Here is a 15,820-nt window from a genome sequence, read left to right on the forward strand (position 1 = left end):
TAGTTAGAATAGAATGGAAGGGACCTACAGGGATCATCTTGTCCAAGTGCCTGACCACTTCAGACTGTCCAAAACTTACAGCACGTTGTTAAGGACACTGTCCAAATATCTTTTAGACACTGACAGACTCGGGACATCAACCACCTCTCTTGGGAGCCTGTTCCAGTGTTTGACCACAAGAAATGCCTCCTAATGTCCAGCCTAGTTCCCGTGCTTGTTTCAAGTGAACTTTGTGTGCGTCCCTCTGTACCTGTAAGAGCACAGGGGCTCACGTTTTACACCAGGACCTGCCTCCGACATCTGAAAGAGCTAATCCATCGCTGGAACCACGCGATCCCGTTTGTTCACTGAACTGCCCCAGAGGAGAAACCCAAGGGACAGTAGTCAAAGATTAAATTATAATGTCACCGGGAATCCATCAGTGGGATCACCCCAGAGGATGCCTCACCGCTCGTAACTCCTCTTTACCGCCAGCAAAGCCGCACAAACCTCGCCGGCAAGAAGTTCGGGGTTCAAGATTTATCGCTATATTCCAACCTCTCCCCCTAAAGCACCTGTAAGCGTGACGCCCGGTTTGTTATTTACTGCAGAAACAACCCCAAGTTTGCCCACTGTCATTAAAAGGGGAGGGAGGACACGACACCACAGAAGAGGCAAAACCCGCCATCAGATCCCCTTGTAGGGGGGTGGCGGCCGCGGCACCCGGAGCTGCAGGAGAGCCCCCCAAAACCTGCCACCACCGCACCCCCAGCCCGGGGATGCCGCCCCCAGCCCCGGGCCCGGAGCGGGCACCGGCCGGACCCCCCCCCGCGTCCCCCCCGAGCACTCACAGGTCACGATGGGCTTGTTCTCCATGGTGTAGATCACCGGGGGCTTCTCCCTGCCCTCCTCCTCCTCGGCGGGGTCCATGAGCGGGCGGGGTCGTCAGCCCCGGCTCCCCCGCCCGCCCGGCGCCATGGAAACAACGCCGGGGGGCTGGGACGGGACGGGACGGGACGGGGATGAAGGGATGATGATGATGATGATGATGATGATGACGGTGGTGCCGCTGCCGCCGCCCCCCCTCCCGCCTCCCCCCACCCCCTTCCCCGCGTCCCCGCAGCGCCGCTCCGGAGGGGAAGGCGGGCGGGAGAGACTCATCCGCTTCCTGGATCACCGGCCAGGCATTACCGCTTCCGGGGAGCGCCGCCGCCGGGAGAACCCGGAAAAGGGGGGAATGCAGCGCAGGGCTGGAGGGGAAGCGCGGCCCGGGGGACGGAGGGTGCCCTGACACCGCCGAGGCAGCTGAGGGGCAGAGCCCCCCGGTCCGCCGGCACGAACCAGGAGAATCACAGGATTCTTAGGGCTGCAAGGACCTCTGGAGATCACCCAGTCCAGCCCCCTGTGCCGAGGCAGGGTGACCTGGAGCAGGTGACACGGGAACGCGCCCAGGTGGGTTTGGGATGTCTCCAGGGAGGGAGACTCCGCGCCCGCCCTGTTCCAGCGCCCTCGGCGCAAAGAGGTTCTTCCTCATGTTGAGGGTGAAGCTTCTTATGTTTTAATTTACGGCCGTTTCTCCTCGTCCCGTCGCTGGGCACCACCGAAAAGAGCGTGGCATCGTCCTCTGACGGTGTAGGTGAGATCCCCGCTCAGCCTTCTCCAGACTAAACAGGCCCAGCTCCCACAATCTCTCCTCGTACGAGAGATGCTCTTTATTAAAGACTTCATTTAAATTCATTGCAAGGCTTCTGTTGAGGCTCTGGTGGACTTTGCGGGCAGTGGCCTGATGCTTTTAAAGAGGCAGAGCCCTGGGCTGCTCCTGTGCCCCAGGGCAAGGAGGGGGGTCTGTGGCAAGTGCGTCGCCAGTTTCCACAAGTGGATTTAAGCCCCTGCTCACCACCTTTGAATAATTCCCCTGTGGCAATGTGGAGTTACTGTTTTCTTCTTTTCTGCCCAGGTACGGAAAAGCAACATCCTCACAGGAACTCTGCAGCACATGTTTCGTCCTTTGGAGCCTGTGACATTCCCATGGCTGTTCTCGGTAGTTCAGTGGAAGTGCATTAGGGATTATGTTTTCCACTGACCTCAAATACTTCAGGCACTTTTGTTGCAGGCCACCTTGAAGATATGCTTTAGAGATCATAGTAAATCAGGCCCTGTAATTCACTAATGTAATTCACTAGTCAGATTCTTGGAGCAGGGAAACCATGAAGAAGAAAGGGTGAGGAGTTGTGTGTATGGAGTGTGAGCACAGAGGGAGGATTACAGGGAAGAGGAAAGAGCAAGAGCAGGTGAGTAATTGGAGGTGAATGAGATGCAAGTGCAAAACTGGCTCGTTCAAAGGAGGCACAATCATAAGTATATTTACTTTCCAGAGCAATGCATAGCAGTTAAAACGTATAAGTGAATATGGCCCTTGAAGTTTAAGGGTTTATAATGTTGGGGGTTTTAATGCATAGAACTAATATTATATTACATTTCTGTTGGGTCTAATTAGTTGTACTCATAAAATTGACCCTTGTTTTGCTGTAGACTGAGATGCTACTCCTTTGTTTTAAATAAATCTACTGTTTGCCTTGGTCGTCTGCAGTTTCTTCAGAATCAAGAATCCCAAACTTAGAGGATTTAGACTTAGTATCTTAAATAGGAATAAATAACATATAGAAGAGCATATTGAAAGTAGTCTACTATAGGGGGTAAAAACACAAAACCCACTGCATACATGTGTAAAACCAAATGAAATCTAAGGTAGGACTATAAATAGTCTGTATATTAATCATAACTCTTTATTGCACAGTGAAATTGTGCACAGGTGGTTTGGGTGTTCAAGTATTTACAGAAGTCAATTTGTTTAGCATATTCTTGCAGCAAAACGTTAACCATGTTTTCTAGGCTTACAATGTTGTTTCAAGTATAATTACAGCACCCTTGTAACATGTTTCATCCCATACTGCTGCTGAATATTCCCAGTTTTGTCTCTGCTGTTTTACTTTGGGGATTAATTGTTGTTTCTAATTCTTTGAGTATTTTCACCAACATTTGCACAGAACTTCTCTTTCACCTTGGTTGTAACAAGACTTGTTTCCTTGGCACAGTTAAATACAATATTCCTTACAAGGCCAGAACTTTAAGAATCTCATATAGAACAATAAAATGTTATATCTGATTTTCAGCTTTAGGTGAGCAGCTGGACACTAACTTTTTTTTTAGTGCTGTGGGAGTCAAGACATATCGTGGCACAAATTTGTTTTAAAAATGTTAGCACATGCATAATTTTACAGTAGAGGTAATAAATTTGTGGCAAATACATGATTTACTAAAACAGAAAAGAAAAACATCGTTATATGCACATGCAAAAATTTATAAATTCCTCACAGTAACTCCAAAGTAACTCATTTTATGCATCTGTCAAAAGGTCCTGCACAGTCCTAAAAATCACAGGCAGGGAAACAGGCAAACCCAAGTCAAATGTGCTTATCTCTTTTTGTCAGAGATTAGAGCTAAGGTCCATAGTTCATTGGGATTAACGTTTTAATCACCACAGAATTTGATATATATTGAATTTCCTCTCTTGTTCATCTTCTCCCCTGACCTCCCCTCCCAAAATAAGGAGACAGACACATTAATATAGGCAAGGAGATGTAAAAGACTAAGGAAAACAATTTTTCACTGTGTTCTCGGGTGTTTAATTGCCAAAAATACTTGAAAGTCAGTTTGACAGGGGAGTGAAATTGACTGGTCTCTGATGGAAAAAGTAGATCTTTTATAACAAACTAGTCAGAGGAAAGAAAAATAAAGCATTTGGAAATTGGAACTTGGGCAATTTTGTGCTTTTACCTTGCATTTTGAAATGAATGGATGAAATTTTTCTTTTGAGGAAAATGTGGCAGAGGGAAAAAGGGACCACTTGAATGGCAATTTGAATTTTTCCTTTTCCTCTTGCCTTTAAACCAACAATGTCTAAAATACTCTCTGTCTCTACTAGAAATCATACATGGCTTAAGTGAACACTTGTTTTTTATGCACAAAGATATTATAGACACCAAGCCATCATGGTGCTACAGTTCTCACCAGTTTTTCAACCTTACATGCTTGGCAAGATACAATTTCATTCTTGCCTACAAATCAGTCTCTTTGGCCAAGCAATTGGCGAATTCTCTTCACCATTTCAGATTGTTGGGTATCAGGTGCCTGAAACTTTTTTTGTAGCCATGTTAGCAGAGCAGAATTATAGCTGCACTTTGAATGAGGAGTCAGTCAGAGAGGAGGAGCTGAACTTGAGGTAGTTTATGGCCAGACAGAGCCTGTACAATGCTTCTCCTACGTATCAGCATTATCATTTCTATTCCAGCCATAGGCTTAGTGCCCAAGTAGGTCACGGCTGGGATGGATTTTGACTTGGAGGCACAGTATAAAGGAGTAGGTTAATCCAGGAGGCATCTGTATGACTGCATGAGAAGACTGCATATATGTTACTGGAAGAGTTTCTTGGTTTCCAAGCCTATGCATCTTGTCTTCTTCTGGATTTCAAGTTGGTTTGGACAGAAGTGCACACCAGGAGTTTCTTCTCACCCCTACTCCACAGTCTGGCTTCTGTGCAAAGGCATCAGAGGTGTGCTGGCTGAACAGAGGTGTAGCACACACCATTGACTCCCTTGGGTGGGTATGTACAGGAACAGGATTCTGGGTGGATGGCAGCACACCAGCAGGAAAAGCAACCTCAGAAAAAAACAGACTCTCTCTCCCAAACCAAGGCACACAAACTCACTCCTTACATTTGAAAATGCAGACTCTGCACGTCACAATAACTTTGTTGAACTGCACTTCATTAAGTGTCTCAACAGCAGTGGGTGGTGTCTACTTCTCCCAACTTTGTATGTGCACTCTGATCATGCAGCCATGTCACTCCTCCCTCATTTCACAGCTTCTCTCTGCAATAGAATTTATAAGATACTGTAGAGAGTTTAAGATTTTCTCCATCAAAATTTTGCGTGGTTGCAGTTGTTCTTCTGTAATGTTTCTTCTTATTGACGAGTTAGATTTAAACACCCAATGGTCACTGCCAGCAGGCACTCCCATCAGTGTTGTGTGGCTCGTTTTGGGTTAGGCGAGTTTCATGGGCAGTTTCTGTGGCTTTTGGGAACTCTCTCTCTCCTGGAGAAGGAATGAAGTTTGACTTGAAAGGTGGGGATTGTTACAGGGAAAGAAACTGGTTTCAAGTGTGCTGTTTGTGTGTATTGTACCGTGATTAATATAAACAGGGGGTTAAATTTCTCATCATCCCTTTCTATCATATTTCACATATTTTGAAGCACAAACCCACATGGCACACGTGTCAAGCAAATGGGAAATCAAGATATCCCACACCTTTTTCTGCTCCTGAATTTCCATTTCCTTCTTTTCCCCCTTGCTCTTCTTCTGTTACTGGTTTGTTTAAATGATGTTCTCTGCAAGGCAGGACAAGGAATTTCATTGTCTCTGTAAAATACTTAGCACTTCAACTTGACCAAAATAAAATATAGCTGTACCCCTAAATACAGTATCACAGAGATTAATGAGCTCAGTAACTGCAAAAGAAGCAGCAGTGGATTTGTGAGGAATTGGATCCTGTGTCTCAGGTCTCTCAAGGAGTGAGAAGGTTAATTAAACCCTGGCTCGTTGTTATAACATTAAATCCTAAAACATGATGTCAGTCTTTGGGTCCCTACTGGGACAACGCTTATTGAAATTCTTTCAAATATTTAAGCAGCAGGACAAAGGAAGGAAAGCAGTTAAAGTGTACCCCTAATTGCCTTATGTTTTGATGGAATGTCCATTACAGGGAGAACTCCACGTTTGAAAATGTTCCTGCTGAGCTTGAAAATTGTATCAACCATCCTATCTGGGGGAGGCCGAGAGAGAAAGGAATATAAACAGAAAGAATGGTGTTGATGAAAGGAAATAATCACCAGCAGGCAAGGGTGTGATAGGAGGACAATAAAACTCCTATGCCAGGTTTTGGCCAGGATGAAGACAAAACCAGCAGTAGTGTCCACAGTGCAATTTGATTCCCCCTCTCCAGTGTTGTGTGCCTGATGGCCTGTAAGATAAGGGGGGCCCAGGGGTACCGTGGGAGATCCTGGGATCCCAGGATTTGCTAGCAGTAACAGTCATGAATGTAAAATGTCTTGTATCCTTTAATTCACATAAAATCCAAATAAAGATCTTCCATGAAAAATTTTGTCTGTATAGTCTCCGTGTCTGACCACACTCTAACATTTCTGTGTCAGGTGGGGGGGTCAACCCTGGCCAGCAGCCACACAACCCCTTTCTTCCCCATCCCCAGTGGGACAGGGGGAGAAAAGAGGAAGATTAAAGGTTAGAATGCACATGGGTTGAGATAAAAACAGTTTAACAGGTGAAGAAAAGACAAAAATGAAGCAAAGGAAATCACTCACCACCTCCCACACACAGACCAATACCCAAACAGAAGCCACTTGGGAGCCAAAAATCTCCCTTCCTCTACCTTATTTTTAACTGATGACCATGACCTTATGGTATTGTATGGTATGGAAAAGCCTTTTGGCCAATTGGGATCAGTTGTCCCAGCTGTGTCCCCTCACAATGTCTTGCCTACCCTAACCTACTTCCTGGAGGAGAAGAGTGGGAAAAAGAGAAATCTTTGATGCTGTGCAGGCTCTGTTCAGCAACAGCCAAAACTTTAGTTTGTTGTCAACACCACTTTTGCCCCAAATTCACACCACAGTGTGGTATGAGCCACTATTAACTCCATCCCAGCCAGACCCAGTGCAATGTCTAAACAATTTAGATCATCATAATGCCAACTTTCAGTTGCTTAGAGGGTCTTGAAGAGATTTTCTCAGGGCTTTCAACATAGGCACAAAAATGAGTACCAGTTACAGTGTGCCCAGCTCTGCTTGTTTTTACAGAAATCTCATTTAACAGATTGGCTTGGTTTCCCTGAGATGACTTGGTGTAGGTTTAAGCCAGAGATAATGAAATAATATCCCAACTTTGACATCCTGTCACTGCCACTTAGAGCCTGTAGGCAGAGCCTATAGGCAGATAGACAATTCTAGCTGAAATGGTAGGAGAGAGCTTATATATCTGATTTTATACCAAAAGTTCAAATCCTGTCTGATCTGAAAATTAATACCAAAGAGAAACTGCATGGGAAAATGAATATCTGAATGTTCAACTTTATCTGGACAGCAGCAAGGTTTGGAATGAAAAACTCTAAAGGAATTTCTATAGAAAGCCTCCTGACTGAGCATCAACTTCCACCTTTAGGGAAAGTTCAAAGGAATTTTTCCAGTGAGGTTAAAAGATAAATCCTTGCTTGCAGGGATTTCTCACCTTTTCCTTTGATACTTTTGGTAATTCATATTTAGGGGAGAAATGGATAGTGAAGTCCATGGGCTTCCACTGAGATGGCCTTCACTCTATATGGTGTTTGGGATTAAAAAACCCAAACTGTTACTAAGTTTTATAGATGTACTTAAGGAAACCTTATCCCAAAGAAAGAACTATTCAAGGAATCAGGATAGAAGCAAATGTATAGTTCAGATAATTCCTGATAATCAAACTGCTGTGAAAATGAGTCACAATCTGTTTACCCCATTAAATAGTTAACTGAAGGAATTCCTTTGCACTTTAAGTACTTTCATTTCTTTGCCCAGACTTTGAGATTTTAAGGTGAACATTCAAACCACAAGTTACTGATTTATGCATTCGATGTCAGCTTAGAAATGGCATTTCACCTTATTGTACAAAGAAAATATGTGCTGGTTTTGCTCTACAATTAATTAATTTGTGTAGGAAAGGAAGTAAAAATTAATGCTTACTTAACTTTTTGTCATCTCTGGGTTGTAATGAATAAAACACTTTTGCATGCAGTCCGTTGGTTATTTTTAACTGAATGAATTTTTCATAGGAAATTCTGCTTTTAATTAACTTATCTAATGAATTCACAGCCACCTGCAGAAACATAGAAAAAATAGTCAAGATTTTTACATTTGGGAAAATCATTTTATAATATTGTAAAGTGAATTCTTTTTTCAAAATGAACCCTTTAAAAGCTACCTTATCTTTTTAAATGAGTATGTCAGCCACTGATCATTCATGGTACATAATAATCAGAATTCTGGCTTTTTATTTCATATTGTTGGGGAAAAAAATCATCAACTGAAGTGTATTTAATAGCAACAAAATCAGCATGGGGAATCCATTTCCATAGCAGCTCTATTCTAGAGTATTTTCACTTCATCCATAGATTTCTGTCTGTGTTTCTGCAACAGAAAATGCTGTGTTGTGTGAACTGCCCCTCATCACCAGAGCTAGGAAAATATGGGAATGCAGAGGAAGTGATTTGAACCTTGTGGAAGAGCTGCGTGTGTCCTTGTTCTGAAACCCCTAAACGACCACCAAGACAAAGCAGAGGGGACAAAGCTCAAATGTGGGATCAAAGACCTTCAGGAAGGGTGAGGAAAAGCTAACAGCCTGAAGAAATGGAGAGAAAAATGAGAAATCATAGAAATGCTTTGAATAGTTCTCAAAAATCCCGCTCATCCAGCGAAGAGGCTACAAAAAGGCAGCATGTTCAAGTTATCAGAGGCAGCTTTACCTTGCAGACACGAGGAGAAAAGCATTTGGACTCACAGAACAACTGCTGAGTGTGTTACAAGTGCACTGATCCACCTCAGTAAAGAAGAAAAAGTTTAAAGCATGAAATTTTGAGTGTGAGAGTATAAACATTATCAGTATGTTTATATTAGGTGTCTAACAGTACCAGCAACTGGGCTTTCTCCCCCTATCCCACATGAACAGCATAAAAGAAAAAAGAGGAAAAAGCAGATGTGACAGCTCTTATTCCAAGCTAATTTCAAACACCAGAGGAATTCAACCTGGTGATGTCTGCAGCTGACTTGTCTCCTTTTCTTCTCCCCTTGCAGGTCATTTATATCTGTTTCCCGAGTCACTCAAACTCATTTAGAAACCAACGTAGCAGTAGTGCAGCGACCTTGGAGCCTTTCACAGCTCTGCTGAAATTCAAACAACTTTTCAATCAGCACTGGCAGAAACAAGGTCAGGTGCCAGCAGGCTCTCAAACCCCAGGAGTTCCTGCAGCTCTGGACTATTTTCAGAATGGACCCGAGCTGCAAAACAGAAACACTTCAGCTGCCAGCAGGGAGGGCTAATTAGATGGTCTGGAACATCAAGATCCCAATCCACAGCATCCAGCAGTCTCCCCAGCTTTTCATGGATGTTACTTCTCTGAATCACTGGGCTCTGAACCTGCTCCCTGAGCAGCTCCCTTTTTCCTGCTATCCAGTCCTGCTGAGCCCACAGCCATAGCAGCTGTCACAGTATCAGCAGCTCTTAATGCATGAAAATCAAAAGCAATTCTCCTCGCTCAAGAGAGAAGGTTTGTGTGAGGAGTTTTGTTCTCATTTATACCAAGAGTCTGAGTAGCAGAGGGTCCAAGGAAGAGTCCCAAGGTACTCACACTCCAGGGTAGTTTTCAACTTCTTCTTGAGACTGGAGACCCTAGGGCTTATTTCTTGTTTTCCTGGAAAGTTATAGTATCCTGAGAGGAGTTAAAAGCACAGAAAGATACAAATTTGAACACTGGCTGTATTTCGGAAAAGGGGGAGGTGGAGACACCCCCACGGGATGTTTCCATGCACAACTCAAGTGCAGGGGCTCTGGTACCACCACCAGCAAGGTGACTTCGTTGCCAGATACAGGAAACCTGTCATGGCCTGCTATGAGGGCTTAGAGAGAGCGTGATGTATTTAACCTGTGCTCCCTGTTCACAGCTCACAAGGTAAATCACTGTTGTTTTATCAGCTATACAGTGCAGTCTGCACCTGTACACCCTCATCTGGGGACTCTACAGATCAGACAACCATTTCCTCCAGCTCATATTCATGACTCTATTCATTTTCACTTAATACACTATTAGAAACATAGATGTGTGGTCATTTCTAGAAGTCACTTTAAACAGATTACAGGAAACATTAATGAAGTAAATCTTTATCAACTAATTATGTTTTTGCACAAACATATTGCAATAGTAGTTCTGGGTTGTTACTTCATTTATCTTCCTGCTTAAGACTAGCTTCTGAAGAGCACTGAAGTTGGTAAGAACTAGACCATAAAATTTCTAATTCAATTTTCTAGGCAATAAGGATCTATTCTAAGGATTCTAAGGATCATCTGAGGATGACTCTATGATCTCTGTTTATCTATCATGGCAGCCTAGGGAAGAGCTCACGTGTCCAAGTGGGACATGTAAAATTGGTGGGAAGAAGGAAGAAAGAAATCTTTATATAGTGAGTTACACCATTATTTAAATACTCTTCTCTGTATTCATCAAGGGAAAGCTCATTTCCAAATTAACATGTAAAAAATTATTAGTTGTTAAATTAAAATGCATTATTAATTAGAAATTAGATTCCCTTGCAAGCTTACATTAGGCATGTCCTCCCTGGGTGGCAAAACTGAAGTACTACAAGAATAATGAAGTCTGAAGACGAGACCCAGAAAGCCATCACATTTTGCCTAGAAGTAAATATTTCGATGAGAATCCTCCATTTCAGAGTTCTTATGTTTTGTCCTGCTCTGGATCAGTAGAACTCTGTTCTGCAGTGGCATGACAGGTATAACCAAACTCAGCATTTTGAATTTGTAGGGAGAGAGGACAGCTTTTATGCATGAACTGGAGTTACAGAGACACCAAATGTTTCCACGTGCAGGAGCAGCAATGGAGTGTGGGGTTTGGCATCTGAAGTGTTTCCAGGAGTGAGTCCCATTAGGACACCTTTTTCTTACACCACCATCAGATGGTAAATGAGCACTAGCCTTCATTTTTGAAGAAAAGGCCTGATATCCAAAATGCCATGACAGCAGAACCCCTCACAGAGGGTTAAACTGGCAGGGTAACGTGATTTCATGGAGAAGGAGGGCTGACCAGCCAGAGACACAACAGTACTGTAACTTTTGAGATCACAAAGACATCAAGGACACACAGGCTTTTTCTGCCACAGGTTTCTATTTCAGGGTTTGATCCTATTAGACCTCGGTGCTCTTAGTAATAAAGCTACTGAGGCAGCTGTAAAATAAAACATGTTATTGACAGGACAGAAAGGACAACGAAATCTCTCATCAGTTCTTGCTCTGACCACCACTGCCCCCCCAAATAATAAAGCACTAAATATTTCTAACAGATGATGCTACTTAGATTTATTGTCCTGTAGCAGCCCTGCAAACAAACCTCCACTACTTTTAACACCCCGTTATTTTTCTTCCAGCTGTGTCTGAAGACAGAAAGGCACCATGAACCTTGCCCTAAGCACCAAACTGAAGTGGAGTAAAAGTCATCTTGAACCCTCCACAAGTTGTTGATAAATGAGAACAGGTTTCCTCTTCCAAGTGGAATGGCACAATTCTGTTACCTTATTTTTGTCAAAGTACTATATGGTTATGATGTTTTGTTTTGTATCTTGAGTGGGGGCAAGAACTGTTTCATCACAGTTTGCACAGCAAGGGCAGGGCCACTTACCCTTCTGGTGGGTGGATTAATGAATCTCTCCCTGCCTGGGGCAGCCAGAGAGGAAAGTCTGGGTGTACTCATGCTTTGGGTGATGCTTCTGAATCTGTGCTGAGATCCCTGAGAAGCCCAAGGGAATTAAACACTTGACTCCCATCAGACTGAAAAGGAAGTCATGTGCCTGAGCCTATTAGTGCCTGTAAAATTCCCAGACCTAATATTAGCTCCAGAGGCTGCTCCACTGAGAGATCCCTTTGAGAATAAGAAAAAAAAACCCAACAAACCCATATTGCTTCCGTGCAATTTTTTCTCCCTAACCACGTTATCGTGCTGGAGTCAACAGCAATAATTTATGTTCCATTATGTGTGGTACTTAATTTAGACAGGCCAGCTGCCTTCTTGTCTGGCTGCCAGCAAAAAGAGTGCACAGTCTCAGGAAATAACAAGTTTGCAGGTTTCCCTTGCCTGCCTTACTAATCTTACAGGGGTGCTGGGGGGATGGTGTTGGTTTGTTCCCATCTGACAGGGAATTAACCCCGGTGTGAGCCAGTTTCCCTCCCCAAAAATACAGGGTTCCACTCTGCAGCACATGGTTGTGTCTTGTCCACACCTCACAGCTGCAGAATATTCAAAAGCCCTTTCATGGAAGCACTGCTTAGCAGTTTGAGAAAGTCTTCTCCACCCTCAAGTGAGCCATTAGCATTAAATTAATCAGAAAATAATTATGGGATTTGCCAGGTAAACTTTTATCATGTTCAGTTAGTGAGTCTCACTCTGAACCTACCTGCTGGCAGGGAGAGGAAGCAATGCTTCTTCATCCTGGTAGATTATGCCATTATAACCTCAATAAATCCTCTGTACTGAAAACCTTCAACTTCTTAAATAACAGGGGAAAAAAAGGTTAGATTAAAGAAAATCTGAGTTTTGGAATGAAGCTTTGTAAATGATGAGAGTTACATGATTATGTGCTGGGTGGGACAGGGGAAGCAGCAGAACAGGAAAGAGCTTTCAGCAGTGATTGCATTTTCCTTATACCTCATTTTTGTGCAATTGCTTAAAGTGAGGGCTCACAGCTGGGAGAAAGCCCACTTGTACATAAAACAAGTCAGCCTTGTTTGCTCAAAGTTGGCACTTGCCACGATTTTTTGAAGAAAGGAGTAACCACAATGGGAAGGATTTTCCCCCAGGAAGCCTTAGGGCTCTGTGGTACAGGGGACCCCACTTAATTTACCTACAAAGCAGCTTTGCTGCACGGAGGCAAGGGGCAGCAGTCAGTGGCCATCAGTCTACAGTCCTCCATCTGCTGTCCTCTCTTGCCTGCTAAGAGTAACTGTACCAAATGTATGGGGCTGTTTTCTGACTGCTGATCCCTAAGGAGACAACCTTACACACCCCAGTCACCACATTGGGCTGGACAGGATTTGGCTCAGATGAACTCTTCATCTTAAGTGTCACCTCATAAATGGAAATGCTTGGTGGGCAAACAAACTGCAGGACCCACATTCTGCTGAACAAGACCTGCATGGCCACGTTATAAAGTGGAGAGTTTTGTCCCACGTGGACAAAGGCACAGCATGGCCTTCCTTTCTGGAAACCACCATGAAAAGGCTCACCCTTCCCTGGCATGATGGGGGAAACACGAATGCCAGGGGAGAGCCTTAAGCAGTGCCACAAGAGCCTTCCCTCCACAGACTGGAAGCAGCAGCCTGTAACAGCATCCTGAAGTGTATCTGCCTGCTGGAGATCTACAGTTAAAATATGCAGCTTCCAGCCCTAATCTTGACTAGATCACTTTGCTACAGCTGAATTAAAAGATGGGAAAAAACAGGAGTGTAGCACTCCTCTACCTTTGACAAGGAGCTTTGAGCTGATAGGAAGCATACAAAAAAATAGCATTTTTCTGAAAATACTTGTAGAATTTGTACTTCATTGCAGCCAAGGCAGGAGGAGATTTATACATGTTCCTAAACCCTGCCTAGTTTCATTCTTCTACTGATTTTCCTCATAAATGGAGCAACCACTAGCCCAGAGCCACTTGTTACTTCATTGGAGAAGTGAAAAAAACCAGAAATGTCACAAGATAATTAGGCCACGGCTGAATTTGGCTTTTGCAAATGCTGCCCTGCGTCAGCAAAACGAAAAACAAAGGCAGTTCACACCACAAGTCACAGCAAAGTAAAACAACCTGTCATCAGAGTCAACAGAGCTCTGCACAGCGTTCCTCACAATCCATCCCCTGGAATCCTCCTCTCCATATCCCGCCAGTCACGTGCAGAGCCTGTGCAGAGGCATTTACCACAGATGGTACGGTGTCACCTGCTTCTGGCACTCTGCTTTCTAGCAAATGCCTCGGGAAACAACGTGCTTTGCCTTTCCAGCAGGGAGCAGGAACGCCTGCTCCAGCCACGCCACCTCTGGTGGTACAGCTCCAGCTCCAGCCCCAACCTCAGCAGGCTCATCATAGAGCCCACTGCAGTCTTGCCCCATTGGCACAAACTTTGATCACAGCAGAATATAATGATGTTGGCAGTACAGGAGACTTATTTATGTGTGTGTGTGTATATATATATAATATAATGTGTTGATATCCTACCATAAATCATATGATATACTGGTCTCATATATGTTATTTTTGTGGGTGGCCAATAACCCCCTAGCAGGGAAGAAGACTCAGTGGAGAAGGGTGAGGGTGATGTGCCTGTGAAGTCCACGGAATGAATCACAGAATATTAAGGGAGAGGAATGGACCTTAAAGATCATCTAATTCCAACCTCCCCCCCCCACTCCAGTCAGGGGCACCTTCCATTAGACCAGGTTGCTCAAGGCCTTATTCAACCTGGCTTTGAACACTGCCAAGGTGGGGACATCCACAACCTCTCTGTGCAACCTGTTCCAGTGTCTCACCACCCTCACAGTAAAAAATTTCTTCCTAACATCTAACCTAAATGTCCCCTCTTTCCATCTGTACCCATTCCCCCCTGTCCTATCACTATAGTTCCTCATGAACAGCCCCTCTCTGTCTTCCTTGCAGGCCCCTTCAGATACTGGGAGGTGCTCTGATGTCTCCACACAACCTTATTCAGGCTGAACAGTCCCAACTTTCTCAGCCTGAGGTGCTCCAGTCCTCTTAACAACCTTGTGGCCTCCTCTGGACTTGCTCCAACAGTCCCATGTCCTTCTTGTGTTGGGGGTACCACATCTGGACACAGTATTCCACATGGGAAAGCAAAGTAGAGGAGGAAAATCCCCTCCTTCAACCTGCTGGCCACACTCCTTTTGATGCAGCCCAGGACACATTTGGCTTTCTAGGCTGCAAGTGCACACTGCTGAGACATGGTGAGTTTTTTTGTGAATCACTACCCCCAAGTCCTTCTCCGCAGGGCTGCTCTCAATCCCTTCCCTGCCCAGCCTGTAGGTGTGTCTGGGATTGCTGCAACACACGTGCAGAACCTTGTACTTTGCTCTGTTGAACTCCAAGAGCTTTGCATCAGCCCACCTCTCCAGCCTGTCAAGGTCCCTCGCTGCAGGGTGTGACTGACCAGAGCTGTGGCAGAGCAAGATGACTTCAGCTCAACACAGCAGGGACTGAAGGGTGGCCTTTGGTTTAGATCAACAGCTGAGTGGATCAACTAGTGGCTTAAATATCTCCCTGAGTTAAACTAGCAGGGGGGGAATTAAACATTACACCTTCTGAAAGAACCTGGTCAGATTATTGGACTCTGACATACAGTATTACAGGTTCACAGGTGTGATGAAATCCAGGAGAGTATTCCCTTAACCCATACCACAGCTATTAACCTTTTACCTACCTATGAAATTCTGTTGTACTTACATAAACTTTTCTCTCCTAGAGGCACTCTGTCAAGCCTCTCAGGAACAGATTACAGTTTTAGAAGCATGTAGAAAGTGCATTAGCCTGTTCCTCCCCACTAAAAGCCCTCTGCCCAACATAGCAGCAGTCAGGAGGGTGGCACATCTGAACCGTGAACTCATTCCCAGTGCAGCAGCTGATTGTATCTGGTGTTGAGAACACAGCATTACTTTTATGGAATTTCAGACTGTTTGCCCAAATATATCAATGCAGTAGGGGAAGAAAAACAGTGGAATTAGTGAGATTAAGGATTCTAGAAAAGCTACATACAGAAAGTGCTACCACCAGCACCAGTTCAGCTTCCTACTGCGTTTGCAACTTCAGGAGAAGGTGTGTAAGAAGCTCCCACAGCTTAAAGGTCACTGTGGTGTGGACTGCCTAGTACAGAAACAAACCACCTAAAAACATTCTCTGTGCCT

The 15,820-nt window shown here is 44.4% G+C and overlaps 1 protein-coding gene and 1 long non-coding RNA gene across 2 annotated transcripts in view; one reads left to right on the forward strand and one right to left on the reverse strand.

The window, feature by feature from the left end:
* The window catches only part of TRAPPC10 (trafficking protein particle complex subunit 10), a 42,329-nt gene extending 41,185 nt beyond the window's left edge, over positions 1–1,144 (reverse strand). The window contains exon 1 of the mRNA XM_051770889.1: positions 831–1,144. Coding sequence (XP_051626849.1) covers positions 831–909 — 79 coding nt within the window. The 5' untranslated portion in view covers positions 910–1,144. The remainder of the gene's footprint in view (positions 1–830) is intronic.
* Positions 1,145–1,168: 24 nt separating this feature from the next.
* On the forward strand, positions 1,169–6,196 carry LOC127462359 (uncharacterized). The gene is made up of 2 exons (XR_007900424.1): positions 1,169–2,123; positions 5,884–6,196. It is a non-coding gene; the product is annotated as an uncharacterized LOC127462359 (long non-coding RNA).
* The last annotated feature ends 9,624 nt before the right edge of the window (positions 6,197–15,820 follow it).

Source organism: Manacus candei, unplaced genomic scaffold, assembly GCF_025592945.1.
Source record: "Manacus candei isolate 608988 ecotype Guabito, Panama unplaced genomic scaffold, ASM2559294v1 h1tg000126l, whole genome shotgun sequence".
NCBI lineage: Eukaryota > Metazoa > Chordata > Aves > Passeriformes > Pipridae > Manacus > Manacus candei.